Genomic DNA, 16,622 nt, shown 5'->3' on the forward strand with positions numbered 1-16,622 from the left:
AAAAGGGAAGTGTTGGTCTGGTCTGGCTAGACAGAATTGGCACACACGCCCTGTATCGAAAAAGAGACACCTTCATCTAGGGCATCGGCCATTCTCTGCTCGGCTAGTGCGAAAGGATCAACCCGCCTTGAGTTTGTTCTTCTCGCTGCTGTTGATGCAGATCTTGCATAAGGAAAGGGGGTTGTTGCTTTTCCCGAATCAACCGAGTCTTGCCGTCTCGCCATGGACGTGAAGTGTATTGCACTGAGAAGGGACACCGCTCGCTGCATGTAACGGAGGTAGGCAAGGCTCATCCATGGACAGAACGAGCTGATCATAACGACGGTCAGGGTCCGCTCTTTGGATCCATCAACAGGCGGTCAGGGGATGCAGTATCGCACGTCGGCACGTTCGCGACGAAGACGGGAGAAGCGATGGTGTGACCGACAGACGGGATCTAGTCAGTCTGCCCTTCTCATCTTGTGCGGGAGAAGGCCACTGCTCTTGTGCGCCCTGCTTCACGTTGGTCCTCAAAGCTTCAAGTAAGTCGACGAAGAGTCGGCAGCTCAGGCGTCCGTCCCGACAAGGCCAAGTACAAAGCTACTGCTGCATCTTGGGACGCAAAGACGCAGAGAGGTCCACAATGGAAGCTGCTTACAGACCCCGCGAGACTGCATGGTGTGCTCAGTGAAATGTGCGTTGTTACTGCACCTCTCGCATGTGTCATTAAAAGCTGCGCTGAAGGCACCATGTCTTCAGCACTACCTCCGTGAGAGCAACATAAATGAACGGAACAGGTCCAGCCGTTGGCACCGCTTCCTACTACTAGTATCAACACAACAGCCTGCGTCGCTCCCTGAGCGTGTTCGCTCCAGGGTCCTCAGTTTCAGTCCCGCCGGACAATAACACCTTTTTATGCGAGATAAATTTGGCTAAGAAAATCAGGCATCGAAAATTCCATTCTGTGATAGACTCGCTTGAGGATCTGCAGGGTCCGGCTCCCTTTTCTAAAGTCACACTTCGAGCTGCGTACAGTGTGTGTAGCCTGGATCCTCTTCATCGCCCTGAACGGCCCTTTTCATCACTGTTCATGCTGCTACATACGCCTCTGACCCCGTCTTTGCAGCAGCCATATCATGATCACGCGAAGGTCAGACCGCTCGACACTTCTTTCCCAACATTGAGAGTCAAATGCTATGTATTGAATGTTGTAATGCTGTGCTGTGAGAAGGATATCGACGGTGCCGAACGAACGAAAGCCAGATGCAACGGATCACGAGCAGAAACCCGGACTACATGCGGGTTTTTGATGCAAGAGGGGAAGGATGTCAAAATTACGGCAAGAAGCAAGCTTCAGAAACCGTCGAGTGCAGAAAGGCAGCTTGTATCCGCGTCGCCAAAGCTCTCGCCAAACAGCTTCATCTGCCTTCCTCTTGCCTGATCTCGTTCCCACTCGCGATCGCGTTCCCGCTCCATCTCGCGCTCTTTACGGACCTTCTTTTTGAGACGCTCCTTCTCGCGCTTCTTGTCGCACGTGCACACCATCGGCGTGTCGGCGACCAACAGGTGCGGAGACTCGGAGCTGCTCTCCGCGGGCGAGTTGGACGATTCGCGGTCGTGTTGCGAGTCCAAGGCCCTCGACAGGTGCGACAAGGCCGAACCGTCGCGCGAACGAGACCTGGATGCGTTCGACGACCAATCGTCTACGCTCAGAGAGCGAACGCTGGCCCGCAATTGCGAGAGAGACGAGCGCGAGCGCAAGTCCTCATCTTCCACCTCTGATACCTCGGCTGAGCCTCCGGTTGCAGGATATGACGCTCCGGCCTCTGTCAGTGTGACGCGCCTGCTCTTGTCTTCGCCCTCCTCTTCCGCGTCGGTAATCTGGGCGGATCCGCCCGACGACGTCGGCGCAGAAGACTCGGTGCCCGAGGCTTTCAGTCGCTGCCGCAGCGATCGGCAGTACCGGCACTTGGTCGACTTTTTCTTGCTGTGTCCGTCTCTGCTCAGCGACCGCACTCGCAGTCCACGCGAGTCGTCGTCGTCGAATTGCTCAACAGTGCACGCATCCTCCTCGCCGCCACGACTCGTTCGCAGTCTGGGAGAGAGACTGCCAATCTTGTGAAAGCTAGGCCGACGGGACGACTCTGGCGTCGTTGCTTCCGCGGCCGACACCTCACCGCTCGAAATCCCATCGAGAATGTTGGTAGAAGACACAGCGGACAAGTGCTTGTGCTCCCATCTCGATGTGTCGATGGTCTCGACCGACGAAGACAGTTTGGCGTCTTCCGCGAATGCAGTGGTCTTGGGTGTCATCAGCTCCCGGTCGCCTTTTTCGGAGGTCTGGACGGATCCGTGACCGTGACTGGCGGCGCCATTGCGGAGAGCCGATGCGACGTGGACCTGCTTTGCGGAGCGTGCTTCCATCCAGCTCGGATTTGATCCGGATGGGGCGTGCGGACCTGCGCTGTTGTGGAAAGCGTCTGCGTTGACCTGGTCGAACGGACCGAGGTCAGGGCTGGTGCAGTTGCTGCTGATCCAGCTGGTCTCATTGCAAGGCGATTCGGTTCCGTCTCCATCTCCATCGCTGCTGAGGCTGCTCCATGGATCGACCGATGAGCATCGGGAAGACAGAGGCGATGAGGCGATGCCGAGAAGGCTGGACCACCCAGGAGAAGGTGCCGCACCATTGATCAGAGCAGGCGACGGTGGACCGAGGCTTGAGATGCGCACGGCGTCCCTTTCAGCCGTCCTTCGTTCCAGAACGATGCGTCGCGGCGTCGAATGCGCGGCTGCTTCGGAGACCTTGGCGACGACCGCGGCGGGCGGACGGACGGGCGTCGGGCTTCTGAGACCGCTGTTGCCGTTCGGGCTTGCGTCTCTCACACAAAAGTCCTGGCCGGATGCGGTCGAATTCGAGATCGGCGCATCACGCAGAATCTCGATGGACTCGCGCGCTTCTTCATCAAGTTGAGCTGCATCGCCGTTCGACACGAGCTTTTCGAGGTTGCTGGCCCCGTGATGCGCAGAACTGGGCCCCTTGGAGCTGTCTACAAAGTAGTCCAAGCTGGCGAAGGCGCCAATGGATCTGTGCAGACTGGGGCTCGGCATGGGAGTGGCGTCGGGCGAAAAGGTGCGTACAGCCGGTGGAATGGACTCAAGGCTGGAAATTTTGTTCTCGGACGAGATGGACTGCTCTGCGGACGTGTCGGCTGCAGTGACCTCGGGGGCGAGGCTGTTCTGAAGCCCACCAAAGGAACGAAAGCCATGTACGGGCAGGCTCACCTTTTGCGATGTCGGTTGCGGCTGGGCCGGCTGCACTTCTGCATTTGCGCCACCGTTGAGCGCAGAGGCGTGCTGCAGGGAGGAAAGGGCGGAAAAGTGGAGCGATTTGCCGCTGGCCATAAGGCCGGATTGCTGCTGACGGGGCTGGTAGCCGACCGAGGCAATGACGGTGCCGTTCTTGATGCAGGCCCAGTTCTCGAGCGTGGGATCGCGGATGAAGCCGACGTCTGGCGCAGGTTCTTCGGCAGGCTCCATGGCGACAGCGCCATCGTCTGTGGAAGAGGCATCATCGTCGTTGCTGTCGTCTCCGTTGTAGGAGGTGGAGCGTGGTGGAAGGCTCATGTCGAATTCGGATCCTCCCTGTGTACACTTGATCGGGCGTCGGTCGTACGACGCTCCCGAGAGGACGTAGAATTCTTCCGGCGGAGCTTCATCGAAATGGACGTGGCGCGAAGCGTGGTGCAAGACGAGATTGCGAGGAGCGGCGAAGGAAGTTGGCAGGGGGTTGGAAGCGACGCGATCTTGATTGTGATTTCCTTCGCGACGAGCGGCGGCCAGATCGCCGATGATGCTGGAGATGGGGACGGAAGCCTGTCGTTTGAGGCATGGGGCGCGGACGCAAGTGTTTGTGCGAGCTGGGATGAGATGGTGACGGACTCGGTCCACTTTAGGTGAGAGCTGAGCTGCCTCAACTGCTGGCAGGTCATCGTCGGTGTTGGTGGACGACACCAGTGGGATTGCGGCGGTGTCGATGCGAAGCTCCTTAGGAGCTGCGACAGGAAGCTCGGGCATTGTGATGAAGATCGACGAAGGATGCGAAGGACCTGAAGGTGTGAAAGGGCAAGCCTGCAGCACAGTTGTTGTTTGCGAACGCAACCGAGGGTGGTAGCAACGACGACAAGCTCAAAAGGCGAAGGACATCATGATGCCACGAGTCGTGTGTCGAGTGAGAATTGTGCGGATGTGCAAGAACCTGGAGCTCGCCCGTCGTCGAGCAGAATGTGCAAGGAACGAGACGAAACGAAAAGGAGCCAGACCGAGCCCAACGGGAGCGGTTCCGATGTGCGGTACGATGCAAAGCAGTGTCGAAGATATCAGACGAGTGGAAAGCCTTGAGAGGCTGCAGCTCTACGCCCTGGTCACAAAGCGTCAAACATGGCGAAAAGGGGGCGAGGCTTCCTAGATGCGAGAACGAAGGAAACGAAGAGGAGGCGAAGGTGTACGTCGATGTTTGAGGCGAGCGCTCGAAAGCGTCGAACGAGTCTTGGCGAGGATCGGCGGCTATGCTGGTACCTGCCTGCGACGGCGAAACTTTGTCGCTTGATGGCGATGTCGAGTCGCAAAGTTTCGCTGATGTCGGTGAAATGCCAAGAAGAGAGTGTGAGGATGATCAGGGATGAAGGAGCGCGAGGATGAGGAGGAAGAGGGGGAGAGGGGTTCAGAGGCAGATCCGACGTCGAGGGGGCGGGACCAGGACAGAAGAGCAAGCAAGGTCGCATACAGTATACACCCGTAGAGAGCACACAGCCTAAGTTAGCATCTGGGGCTGCTTCACGCGGTCACAGTCAGGCGAGACCGCATCTCCAAAGACGTCGCCTGGAGTGCGCGGCGGCGGGGCACTGAGCTGAGTGTACAGTGCACTGCAGTGCAGCGTGCTGTTGAATTTCGACTTGATTTTCGGGGGAACGAGGTTAAATTTCGCACCCACCTCGAAAATCCACCAAAACACAGACAGACCATAAAGTTCCTCACGCACACACCCATCCGGTCCCACTCGATTCGAACGGCGAGGGGCACAAGGAAGCAGACAGCAGACAGCAGTCCTGAACACAAGGTTGTGCACCCGAACCTTGAGCAAGCAACGACAATACCAGCGTGTGCCATGCGAGCATGTGTGAGCGAGCTCCGGAGTTGCGTGCTGCGAATGAGCGAAAATCGCCTGCTGGTTCAAGCCTCAAACACAAGAAGCCAGCCAGCTAGCTCGAGGCTTGCAGGAGAGCCGGAAAGAGGACAGGACACAGCAAAGGTCGGCGGAATGCCCTCAGTCTGATTGGTGTGTTGTACGTATGTGTCTGTGTGCCTCGGGAGAAAAGTCGAGAGCGGAGGCTTGCCTGTTTCGCAACAACCTATTTCTGCGAAACGCTCTACACAGATAAGTTAGATCTCGCGTCCACAGGAAGCAAGATTCGGGATTGATTTGCTCGAATCGACAGGGTTCTAGCCCGCGTACGGTGGAGAGGCGCGCACATGATCGGACCCGCTCTCGGTAATTACAACTGAGTTGCCTGCCAGCCGAATTGAACGGTTCAACGGCGGAGTCGGAGCCGTCGGCCTCGGGCAGCGTTACGGGTGCGCGGGATTCCACTGGCCAGCCCATCTTTGTCGTCACTATCAATGTCAGAATGTCAGCAGCTGTCGCCAGCGCCACTGCGGTCATCTCGTGTATCCCAGTAAGGGAGAGGGATGCAACCGTGGCGTTTCGAGCAGCAGAAGCGGATTTGCAAGCCGCCGCCGTCGCCGCCGCCAACAGCGTCATCGTGAGATCGTTGGAGGGTCTGGCTGACTGGCTCACTGCAGGCTCATCCAAGACAGGCATCAACACGATTTGGCGCAAAGTTTGCAAGGCGCTCGTGAGGGTTCACATTTTATGCTGATTGGGCTAGACCCTCTGGGCCAATTTGGAGCAGACCTGAAAAGGATCGTCAGATGCCAGACAAGAGCGCACAACCCGATCGATTCAAGCGTTTTCAGCTGCTGGCAACGTGTTAGGTTTGGACGCGAAGCTCTGACCGCGCGTTTTGCCCATCAAAGTGTCACTTTCGCTTCGCAGCAGATCTTTCTGAGAAGAACAGGTGTCGGAAGAGCCGAAAAAAAAGAGTTGTGCATGCGTGCGGCCTGCATGACGATCATGACCCTTGATTTGTCTGCACCGCTTGCGAGTTGCACCGTAAGCTGAAGCGACCTCGCGATGCTTTTGGACTTCTGCCATCTCCGCCCTTTGGTACTGGACGACGACGACGACAACGACGAAGGATCCACTCAAGGTCGAAAGCCCATCGTTTTACTGCAAGTTCATCATGGCGGACTCGATTTATGCACCGCACAACCAGCACAAGCTCCAGGCAACCCGAGCCGCTGGTGCAGCCGCAATTGCTAAGCCCGCCGATTCCGCATCGCAAGCAACAATGGCACCGCAGCCCACGACCAAGACAGAGGATGATGTCGCTGGATCCGAACGATCCCATCCTCTTCTGACACGACCTCTGCTACACATCAGCGGCGTCGATGCCGCCATGACCGACAAGGAGCTCGCAGGTCTCGTCTTTGACCAGGTACTCCCGGTTCGCCTCAAGATCGATCGCAACGTAGGCGAGGGCCAGACAGCCAGCGGCACCGTCGAGTTCCAGACGCTCGAAAAGGCCGAGAAGGCCTACGCTACCGTCCGTCCACACATCCTGCTTCGCATCAATTCAGACAGCTCCGCAAAGGAGCCCCGCACATCGGCGAAACCACGCCTCGTCAAGCAGCTTCCTTCGAGCACCGACGACGCCTCCGTCTACGATCTCTTCCGACCCTTCGGTCCGATACGACGCGCACAGTGTCTGCTCACCAATCCAGCTGGTATCCACACCGGCTTCAAGGGAATGGCCGTCGTCGAGTTCTACCGTGAGGAGGACGCCCAGCGCGCCGAATTCGAGATGCACTGCAGGGAGATCGACGGCAAGTCCATTTCTGTTGCCGTCGATACCGCTGCTCGCAAGGTGAGCGCAGGGACAGCCGAGTTCCGTCCTTCAGCTGCTGCCTTCGTGCCCGCAAGCAGTATGAGCCCATCGGCTCCTTCCTTCGACCCAACGCCTGCCGGCCATCGCTCCGTCTCGGCGGGTTCATCTGCTTCCATCTATGCCAGTAACACTGCTGCTCCTGCATCTGGCACCAGCGCCGCTCCAAAGGCATCCCGTGCTCCACTGCAATACTCTAGCCAAGCTGCAACCTATGTCGATCCTTGCAACCTCTTCATCAAGAACCTCGACGCAGAACTTGAATCCAGCGATCTTTTCGACAGCTTCAAGAAGTTCGGCCACATCGTATCGGCACGCGTCATGCGAGACCACGACGGCAAAAGCCGAGAGTTCGGATTCGTCAGCTTCACCACTCCCGACGAGGCGCGACAGGCTCTCAAAGCCATGGACAACGTCAAGATCCGCAGCAAGAAGATCACGGTGCGTCTACATGAGCCCAAGACCATGCGACAGGAGAAGCTGAATGCGCGATTCAACGCAGCCAATGCCGAGGGTACGGAGACAGGCACCATTGCACCTTCTGCAGATGCTCAAAACGCGGGCGAAACGCAAGCTCAGACCGACAACGAACAGGCTCCTACGAGCAAAAGTGCAGAGGCGCCGCCTTTTGAAAAGCCTGCCATGCTCGGTGTCCAGACGCAGCGCAGCGTGTCGAGCACGTCGTCGATCAGTGAAGGAGGTGCACCGGCGAAGGAGAGGGAGAGGCTGCTCAAGGCCGTCGTGTCTGTCACCGAAGCTGGCGCTCCAGTAGAGGACATCACCGACATGATCGCAAGTCTTCCGAAGAAGGATCGCGCCATGGCGCTCTTCAACCCGGATTACCTCAAGCAGAAGGTGGACGAAGCCAAGGACATTCTCGACATTACCGACGACAGCGGTGAAGATCTCGCAGCTGCACCAGCGCCTCCTGTCCTTCAAGACGCCGGCAATGGAAAGACGTCAACATCATCCGCATCATCTCCTTCTACCGCCGAGACTGCCCCAACCCAGGTCCACACATTGTCCACCCTCGCCGCACTTCCCGCAGTCGAGATCATCCGTCTTGCCCACTCCTCCTCCAGCTCCGGTCTTCCCCTTCCCAAAGCAGATGCCGAGACGATCAAATCGACCGATGCGTTCATCAATTCGCTTCAAGGCAAAGCAGCCCACGATCAAAAGCAGAAGCTCGGCGATCAGCTCTTCAAAAAGATCCGCACCTTCGGCGTCAAAGGAGCACCAAAGCTGACCATCCATCTGTTGGATACTGAGGATCTTCGGGCACTGGCGCATCTCATGAACTCGTATGAGGGGGTGTTGAAGGAGAAAGTTCTGCAGAAGGTGGCGGCCGGACTGAACAAGTGAGGGTGGCACCCATTGAGTTATTTACAGCCTTTGAAGTCAATACATTTGCAGTACATACCGATCGTGGACGCTGATCAGGTGCAGAGGGTGTATGTGTGTGTGTGCTCGTCGGTCGAGAATAGGCGGACGTCGGGGGCGCGGTTATGCACACGGAGGCTTCACGTGGACAGCCGCGGATGAGCCAGCTCCGACTCGAAAGCGAGATGAGAAATGTCGTAATTTGTGCTGTACGCGCGATCGCTGTCACTTTTGACAGCTTGCCAACCAGGTTATCTGATTTGGTCAGCAGGCGGCCGTCGTTCTTCCTATATAGGGTGTTCACCATGTAAGCAGTGCTTGTTCAGGTAACCCCATCCTTCACCGACACCATTCCGAAGATTCCTGTGTGAAAACACCACAGCACTCTTTCGACCGCGAAATCTCGAAAATCCTTTCTGCGCTTTGACCAAGACAATGTCAGCGACAAGACACGACGAGCAAGAATCGGCATCACAACCCCTTCTCCCCTCGGCCCACGACGACCACCTCACCTCCGAACCCGTCACACCGCTCGACATGGTTCGAAGCGAAAACCTCTCTCGTCATGCATTCGGCATCCAGGCCGCAGCCTTGCTCTTCGTTGCCGTTGTCTGGAGTATCGTCCTCACCACGATGCCCATCACCTCTCTGCCCCTATTCGGCTACCATCCACTGATCCAATCTTTCGCCATCCTGCTTCTATTACAAGCGATCATCGTCTTGCAACGCACCACTCCCTCTCAACCGTCCGCCAAAGCATCGGCCTTCACGGCGCACCAGTACATCAACCTCCTCCTCGTGCTGCCGCTCTTCACGGCAGGTGCGAGCATCATGTGGTACCTGCACGACCAACCCAATTCCGCACACTTTATTTCGTACCATGGAATTCTGGGCACGACGGTGGTGTGTGCTGCTTGGGTTCAGGCGGCGTTGGGTGCGGCGAGCGTCTGGTGGAAGGGCAAGCTGGTCGGGGGTGAGAGTAAGGGTAAGAAGTTGTGGAAGTGGCACAGGTTGTCCGGGTATGTGTTGGTAGGGCTGTTCCTGCTGACAGCAGCGTTGGGGGTGGTAGAGACGACGTGGGGGAAGGGAAAGTCAGGGGGGTTGCAGAAGGGGATCGTCGTGGTAGCATTGGGTTTGGCAGGCTTGGCTTTGGTGGTGAGGTTGCAGAGGAGCAAGTTGCCAAAGCTTTGACCGAGAGTACGGCGAACGCTTCCAACGCGGTATCAAAGACCATTCTTTCCCGTGGGATGCCATCGCCATGATATGTGAGTTGACGACGAAGGCGATCTTAGATGAGCTAGACCGGAGCCGAGCGAAAATGCCTGTCGACTCAGGGGTTTTTGTTGGCTTCCCTCAAGGTTCATTCATCGTTGTTTGCCTCGAAAACCACCATCTCTCTTCGATCTCAATCACAAACAATGCGGAAACAAACATCGTCAAAGAATGAAATATGATGGAGCAACTACACACGAAGTGTCACAAGAATTACAAGCGAAACGAATCCTTCATGCCTTCCACACGCCTATCCTCCGACGGCAAACGATCCACCCTCTACTTTCATCTACTGCTTAGCACCCCACAGGTGAGCCAAGTCGAACAGCGGGATGTTGAAGGGGAAGTCGGTAGCAGCCAGACACAGGTGAAGCAAGATGTAGAATCCGCCCATGCAAGCTGTGAATCCACAGGCGCCTGCAGCCACGACGAGGTTTGCACCGGCTGCCATCGACTCCTCTCCGAACTTGAGGTAAGCTGCGCCGAGGGTGGTGAAGGTGAGAGCGACGAAGAGCAAAATCCAGACGAGGACGACGTTTGTCCTGAAAGCAGCCAACGTCAAAAAGTAGGTATATACTGCCCAGAAGATGAGGTAGTATCCAAAGGGAACGTAGTAGATCGCAGGCGATCCACCTTGACCCGTCAACAGCGTCGTCTGCGATGCGAACTTGGGATCGATGTAACCAGCGAGCGTAAGCCAGAACGCCCCGAACGATGCAAACACCAAGAAGGGGAAGGTGTTGCCAATGACGAACTCGAGGATGGCAGAAAGCAACATGCACAGACCACCCATGAAGTAGTAGGCACCGATGAGCGCGAGCAGCGAGTTGGAGGTGGCACCGCGCCAACCCATGAGACAGCATGAGGTGGGCGTGAGAGTAAGGAGAAAGGATACGATGCCGAGGGAGGTGGGGTTGCCGAAGGTCTTGACCAGGCCCGCTTGGCTGCGCGACCTGATCGAGGGTTGCAGGTAGAGCTCCTCGAACTGCTGCGGGGTCAGGGTGACCGAGATCTGACGGCCGAGCTCATGACCATTGGCGCCATCGGGGTTTTGATAGTTGGGGTGCTCGTTGGAGGCCACTTCCGACTCCTTGGTAGCCATGATGACAGGGTATCTACTTGATGAGGAAGTGGGAAAGGAGAGACTAGGTGTGTTGGGGGGAACGAACCAATGTCCGGTTGATTTGGCGGGGGATCGAGCGAAGGGTAGAACAGCGTGCCAGGACGTGATCTTTATATATCGAGTCCAGTTGAACCAGGTGGGGCGCTCAGACGAACCGCCGCGCTTGATTGACAGACAGAGGTCGTGCGTGGTCACGGGTCGAGGACGAGGGGGAGGTGCTCAAGAGTACGAAAGCACGGAAAGCAGGGTCCGAGTCAGATGGTGCTTGCCGAAGCGCCTCCTCCTCGAGGTACATTACAGTGTCCTGCCAAGGTAGCGGCGTACTTGCGCGCGCGTGTGTTGACCATTGAGCGGTACGAGATGCTGCTTTGAGCTGTCAACATTCCTCAAGGCTCTGTGGACACGGACAGGCACACCGTCACATAGTTGCACCGACCAGGGCGGGGGCGTACAAGTAACGCGCGGCAAGGAGGCGAAGTGCAAATACTATAGCATCACACGTACAACGTGCTTAGTAGGTTTCTCTGAAACAACAATTCCCTTTCTGTGCATTTGGAATAAGACTCAGGCGAACATACAACATCAGCCGAACAGGCAGTGTTGGCGGCGTCCGTTGGGCTCGGCCCGTCCACGGACAGCCTTGGATGCGAGCTGCGAGCTGCGAGAGTGACGGTTGTGGTCAGCTGCCGCTCCATCGAACTAAAGATGAGGAGCCGCGCGCTATTCGAAAGCCAAGAAGTGTGGGAGCCAGAAAAATGCGGGGAAGCGTCGCACAGCAAGAGGGGGGAGGGGGGAGACACGCCGAGGTCAGCTGGTGTCTGTTGTCGAGTTGCCGATGGAACAGAGCAGCGCGGTTCCAGGTCGAGACATCCAACAACCGAGCGGACGGTAAAACTAAGTTGAGGCGACTGCGGGAATAGCGCTCAAGGACCGCATCGAGGGATCTGTCTGTCTGCTGCAGCCGCAGCTGTCAAAAGTCTTGCCTGCATCCGCACCGCCCCTTCGATTTGCAGAGCGCCTAAATTCGAGCCGAGCCAAGACCCACCAGACTGCAAGCATGACACTCAGCTGCAGCACTCAAGCCACATGCTTTGTCTCGACGCCAACTACTGTATCTACTTCGTACACGTCTCAACATGTGCAACTTCTCATCGGAATGACACTCGATGATTGGAACGATGATCGTGAGCGTAGACTCGAGGCAGGCAAGACCAAGAACAGGAGTGATGATGGGCACTTGTAATTGTTTTCAGCCTGGCGTTTCCAGTCGCGCAGCTCGCTTCGACGAAGCGCCATCTTTTTATTTATTGTATTTTTTTTTTGCGGCAGATGCCGACGCATAGCTCACTACCGACTGTAGCGGCATCCTGCCACTTCCATAAGTCGACCCCGTCAAAATCGCCTTACGCTCCCAGTCAGCATATTCACGTAGTCACTCTCCCGCCGGTCAAGATGTGGCGTAGCGATCCTGCGAGCCTGGAATGATCAGGATTCACATTGTCACTCCAGCATTCGTCCGAGTGCAATTGATCGGAGAGGGTCGAATTCGGGTACCGAGGGCCGTAAGATCAGATGGCGAGTTGAGATGCTCGGACCTGTCCCACTTGTGAACATCACCCAGCTTTGTCATCGCCATGAGCGCAAACCTTGCTGTCTCTCATCACAAGCACGACCCAGCTGGTTTTCGATGTCATCTCGGACTGGGTTGATCGCAGCGCAATCGCGGAAGCGCGACTCTGCTGAGGACGTCGTAAGCTACTACGCCTTTCCATCGATCCGCGCACTTTGCTGACGACGATTCAGGCTGCTCATCCTTTCCATCGATCAGCGTTGTTCCGGTCGAGGACGGAGAAGAATAAAACAAGCAAGCGCGGAAAGCAGCGGCGTTGCCGTCGCGTCGAGGAGAAGACCCACATGTGTCAACAAGCTCATCGACGATCTGGGATCAGTACTGCAAGACCAGCTTCCATGCACGTCGAAGTCTGTAGAGCACAGCACTAGTGCTGCGACGGAGATTGGTACTGAGCTTGTCAGTGGGGAACACGAAGGATCCCGCATCGATTCCGCACTGCCCAAGCTGCGGGTAGAAAAGTCTGCTGCGCTTCTCTGTTTGCCAACTACGTGTAACGACTTGGAAGACATATAAGCATGCCCTCAATCGAAGTCCGGGTGCTCGTCCCACTATCCCTCTCCCCATCACCTTCATCCAATTCGATACCCCGAAACTTAGCCTTCGGTAAGTATCCCTTCTGAATCGCTTGCGAGACGCCAACGTCAGTCAATGTGATTCTCACTGCCTCCGTATATCGCCTTTCCATTCGCTGTCTCGAAGCAAGTCGCAAACATGCCGTCCTTCAACATTGGCCATGGCTTCAACTTCATCATCAACGCCGCCGACAACATCACCTTCAGCGCCGGCGACGCCTCCAACGTCACCATCACCACCGGCAACACCTCCATTGATTTCGACGACGGGGAAGATCAATTTCTGACGATGCACGACGTGCGCACTCAGGACCTACAGGACCTCGTAGAAAAAGCCCAACGCGTGCAGGGCTTTGATGGCGTCGTTCCCGGTCGCTGGTTCATCGACAACGCCGTTGTCACCTGCAAGGTCGGCTTCAGGTTCCTCTCGCCCCTTCTGAGAAATACGCTTGCCAGTGCCCTTACTTTGCCTGGCCTGGTGAGGATTGTGTTTCGCCCTCACTTCGACCTCACCCGCCTAGGAGGCGTGAGACCAATCTTGGACAACCTGCGCTACCGTGCCCGCGAAGGTGAACCTTAGCCGCACTGGTCGTCAGGCCAGCACCGTCAAGGAAGAGAATGACGATTCTGTACACCGTGATCCCGCGAGTTGAACAGCTTAATGCGCCCGTCAAAAGGCCTAACCGAGACACGTTGGCGCCACAACTCCTAGCCAGGAGGCTCCCTCGACGGTTCAGGGTCTAGAAATGCAAAACCGCCACCTCTCCGTAGACACGCATTGTATCTCTGGCCCGCCTTCGTGCTTTGGAATCTCGTTCTCACTCCAAATGGCTCACTGCAACGAGTGAGAAAGTGATGCACACTCGAGCGCACATCCGCACCTTCCACGACCCAAAACTTCTTTGATCGAATCATTCGCATGAACCTCCATTCTCGAATCTAGAACAACCCACCGACCTCCGCAGCAATTTGGCCGATCCTCTCTTCCTTCCCCACCTTCGTCGCCGCAATCTCCTCCATCCACCTCCTCGCAGCCTCCAACCCATCCCTTCTCAGACTCGCCCCCGACGCCGAACACACCAAGTTCCCCAATGCCACCAAAACCCTGTACACAGCTTCGCTCTCCTTCCTCTCCACCGCCAACACCTCATTCACCAACCCCAACGTGATCCCGGCAGCTCCACTCTTCCCCATCGCATCCACCATCTGAGCCGTAGCATTGTACACCACCGTCGCGAATGCAATTCGACCATTCTTACTCAACTTTTCGTAGTGTGTTTCGCCCAAACTACCAAGTAGAGATACCGCATTCACTTCGAGCTCGCCCAGAGCGCGGGCGTCGTTCCAGAGATTGGCGATGGTTCGCAAGGCAAGCATCGAGTTGACATCGCGCACTTTCGCCGCAGCTGTTCCGGAAGCAGGCCAGTCTTGCGCCCACTCCGAGGCCTCGAATGCCTCTCGAGCGATCTCCAGCGGTGCAGTAGTCGTCCCTGCTGCTGCAGCACAGCGCATGAGGTCGAGCGCCGGAAGACGAGATCCAGCGCTCCACGCGGAAACAGCCTTGCGAAGCGCATCAATGTTGAGTCTGCCCGATGCGGAACCCGCCTCGAGCTGAGCGATGAGTTGATCGATCTGCCCCAACTCTGACTCTGACAGCTGCACCGACTCTTGTTGATTGACTTGACGTATCTTGTTACTGATCGCTGTGAAGTTGGCCGACTTGAATGCCAAGAAGGTGCGCTGCGGCAAAATTCGACTCGATGAGGCCAAAGCTGCCGCACCTCCCGCAGCTGGGGATGGAGCTGGCGCAGAGCTGGTGTACGGATCCACGTTTCGTGCGCCCGTGTACGTGCTGTCGTTTCCGCTCGGCCTACCGCTCTGCGTGGCATCCCTGGCACCAGCTGATCCGCCACCGCCAGAAGACGACCCGGACGGCTGATACCTGCTAGCGCCCGTGTACGGATCCGCGTACTGCGGACCACCCAGATTGACGCCGGACGTGTTCTTGTCGATGAACTGCACCACTTGATCGATGTACTGCTGCGGCAAATCGTTCTTCTCCAAGAACTTCTGAGCAGCCGCGTACGGATTTTCACTCAGGTTGAAAGGAAGCTTGAGCGGCGGAACGCCATCGGCAATGTCGACGTCAAAAACGTAGTCGTACTCTTTGCCCTCGTAGAGCTTCTTCTGACCTGCACCGACGCCGCCCACGACCTCGCCGATCTTGACCCACTGCTGCGAAGACGCGCTCCACTGATGCGCTTCGACGACGTCGACGTTCTTGACCATCTTCGTCTGACCTTCCTTGGTGCCTGGTTGCGAGAGCGCTTCGGGACCGGGGAGATCGTCCTTCTTGATGTCGCCGACCTGCGTCTGGTTGAGCGCTTGCGTGGAGATGGCGTGATCGTAGGCTTTCAGTGTTTCTTCGTCCGCAACGAGCGATGCGTCCCGAGTGAAGACACGTGCTGCTGCATCGGAGGCGCCGGCGACAATATCTCCATTCGGCAGTACTGAAACGGACCAGACCGAGATGGCTGGCAGCGTGATGGTCTGTACCAGCGCACCATCGCGCCAGATGCGGAGGCTGCGATCCTCGCCAGAGCTGACGAGCTCGCCTTTGCCGCCAGGAATGGTCGCCAAGCTGTAGACGAAACTGGTGTGTCCTGACAATGTCTGCACCGGTTGGATCGGCGCGCTGCCGGCAGCTGTCGATGCGCCATGCAGAGAGTACAGATTGATGTTGCCGTCGTTGCCGCAGCTTGCGAACGACTCTCCGCCCTCTAGCAACGTCAGTCCGCGCACTGCATCCGTGTGGCCCCCAAAGATTGCTAGCGGCTTGGAAGGGTTCGAGATGGACCACAAGCGGATCGTCTTGTCCGCTGACGCTGTCAATACACGATCTTGATCGACGGCAAGGACGGCCCAAACCGACTGCTCGTGACCCTTGAGTGTTGCGACGCACTCCCAGTCCCGCCAGATCTTAGCTGTCTTGTCCCAGCTACCGCTGACGAGGTAACGACCGTGCGCATCGACGTCGAGGGCACAGACGTTTTCTGTGTGACCTATCAATGTGCGCGATGGTTGCGGCTCGGCCGTCTTTTGATCCAGTTGCACCGTGATTTGCCCTTCACTCGAGAGGAGTTGGTATGCGTAGATGATCTTGTCCTGGCCGGCAGTAATTGCATAAGGAGCACCAGAGCGGAACAGGGTGCAGGCGTTGACGAATCCATCGTGATTGCCGAGGTCTAAGGTAGAGACGAACTGATTGGTGGTGGTGCGTTGCCATAGGATGGCTCGTCGATCTCGCGAACCGGTCAGCACAGCGTCACCACGACAGTCTTTGCTGAGTTCAGCAGTGCTGGCAGAGACGCAACGGACATCCGCGCCGTGCTGCTCCAAAGTAGCAGATAGCTTGTACGTTGCCGACATGACGAGCGCTGCTTTCCCTGCTTGCTCGGAGCGCCGGCGAAACTTGCCCTGGAAGGGTTAAATTGACTGCTGCACAAGCTATTGATGCTCCCGAAACGATCACAGCAGCTTCTTGAGGAATGAGAGGAGATGTAGTGAATGGAAGTGCGGAGGGCAAGAGTCAACTCAGCCCA

At 56.9% G+C, this 16,622-nt stretch overlaps 9 protein-coding genes across 9 annotated transcripts; 5 read left to right on the forward strand and 4 right to left on the reverse strand.

Annotated features, from left to right (window-relative positions):
- Positions 1-1,332: 1,332 nt before the first annotated feature.
- On the reverse strand, positions 1,333-4,053 carry PHSY_006846 (ankyrin repeat containing protein; the record flags this gene model as incomplete). The annotated part of the gene is made up of 1 exon (XM_012337443.1): positions 1,333-4,053. One exon carries the CDS (start codon positions 4,051-4,053, stop codon positions 1,333-1,335), a length of 2,721 nt encoding a protein of 906 aa, XP_012192833.1.
- Positions 4,054-4,183: 130 nt separating this feature from the next.
- On the forward strand, positions 4,184-4,444 carry PHSY_006847 (hypothetical protein; the record flags this gene model as incomplete). The annotated part of the gene is made up of 1 exon (XM_012337444.1): positions 4,184-4,444. One exon carries the CDS (start codon positions 4,184-4,186, stop codon positions 4,442-4,444), a length of 261 nt encoding a protein of 86 aa, XP_012192834.1.
- A 345-nt stretch (positions 4,445-4,789) lies between these two features.
- Positions 4,790-5,797, reverse strand: PHSY_006848 (hypothetical protein; the record flags this gene model as incomplete). Its single annotated transcript, XM_012337445.1, has 2 exons — positions 4,790-4,969; positions 5,492-5,797. 2 exons carry the CDS (start codon positions 5,795-5,797, stop codon positions 4,790-4,792), a joined length of 486 nt encoding a protein of 161 aa, XP_012192835.1.
- Positions 5,798-6,446: 649 nt separating this feature from the next.
- Positions 6,447-8,402, forward strand: PHSY_006849 (polyadenylate-binding protein; the record flags this gene model as incomplete). The annotated part of the gene is made up of 1 exon (XM_012337446.1): positions 6,447-8,402. The coding sequence occupies one exon, from the start codon at positions 6,447-6,449 to the stop codon at positions 8,400-8,402; it is 1,956 nt and encodes a 651-aa protein (XP_012192836.1).
- A 453-nt stretch (positions 8,403-8,855) lies between these two features.
- On the forward strand, positions 8,856-9,611 carry PHSY_006850 (hypothetical protein; the record flags this gene model as incomplete). The annotated part of the gene is made up of 1 exon (XM_012337447.1): positions 8,856-9,611. One exon carries the CDS (start codon positions 8,856-8,858, stop codon positions 9,609-9,611), a length of 756 nt encoding a protein of 251 aa, XP_012192837.1.
- A 370-nt stretch (positions 9,612-9,981) lies between these two features.
- On the reverse strand, positions 9,982-10,794 carry PHSY_006851 (possible transmembrane sensor/transporter; the record flags this gene model as incomplete). The annotated part of the gene is made up of 1 exon (XM_012337448.1): positions 9,982-10,794. One exon carries the CDS (start codon positions 10,792-10,794, stop codon positions 9,982-9,984), a length of 813 nt encoding a protein of 270 aa, XP_012192838.1.
- Positions 10,795-11,650: 856 nt separating this feature from the next.
- PHSY_006852 (hypothetical protein) lies at positions 11,651-12,961 on the forward strand (the record flags this gene model as incomplete). Its single annotated transcript, XM_012337449.1, has 2 exons — positions 11,651-11,703; positions 12,619-12,961. The coding sequence occupies 2 exons, from the start codon at positions 11,651-11,653 to the stop codon at positions 12,959-12,961; spliced, it is 396 nt and encodes a 131-aa protein (XP_012192839.1).
- Positions 12,962-13,159: 198 nt separating this feature from the next.
- On the forward strand, positions 13,160-13,600 carry PHSY_006853 (CMGC/SRPK protein kinase; the record flags this gene model as incomplete). Its single annotated transcript, XM_012337450.1, has 1 exon — positions 13,160-13,600. One exon carries the CDS (start codon positions 13,160-13,162, stop codon positions 13,598-13,600), a length of 441 nt encoding a protein of 146 aa, XP_012192840.1.
- A 359-nt stretch (positions 13,601-13,959) lies between these two features.
- Positions 13,960-16,449, reverse strand: PHSY_006854 (hypothetical protein; the record flags this gene model as incomplete). The annotated part of the gene is made up of 1 exon (XM_012337451.1): positions 13,960-16,449. The coding sequence occupies one exon, from the start codon at positions 16,447-16,449 to the stop codon at positions 13,960-13,962; it is 2,490 nt and encodes an 829-aa protein (XP_012192841.1).
- Between the last annotated feature and the right edge of the window lie 173 nt (positions 16,450-16,622).

This window comes from Pseudozyma hubeiensis (genome assembly GCF_000403515.1).
Source record: "Pseudozyma hubeiensis SY62 DNA, scaffold: PHS66, whole genome shotgun sequence".
Lineage (NCBI taxonomy): Eukaryota > Fungi > Basidiomycota > Ustilaginomycetes > Ustilaginales > Ustilaginaceae > Pseudozyma > Pseudozyma hubeiensis.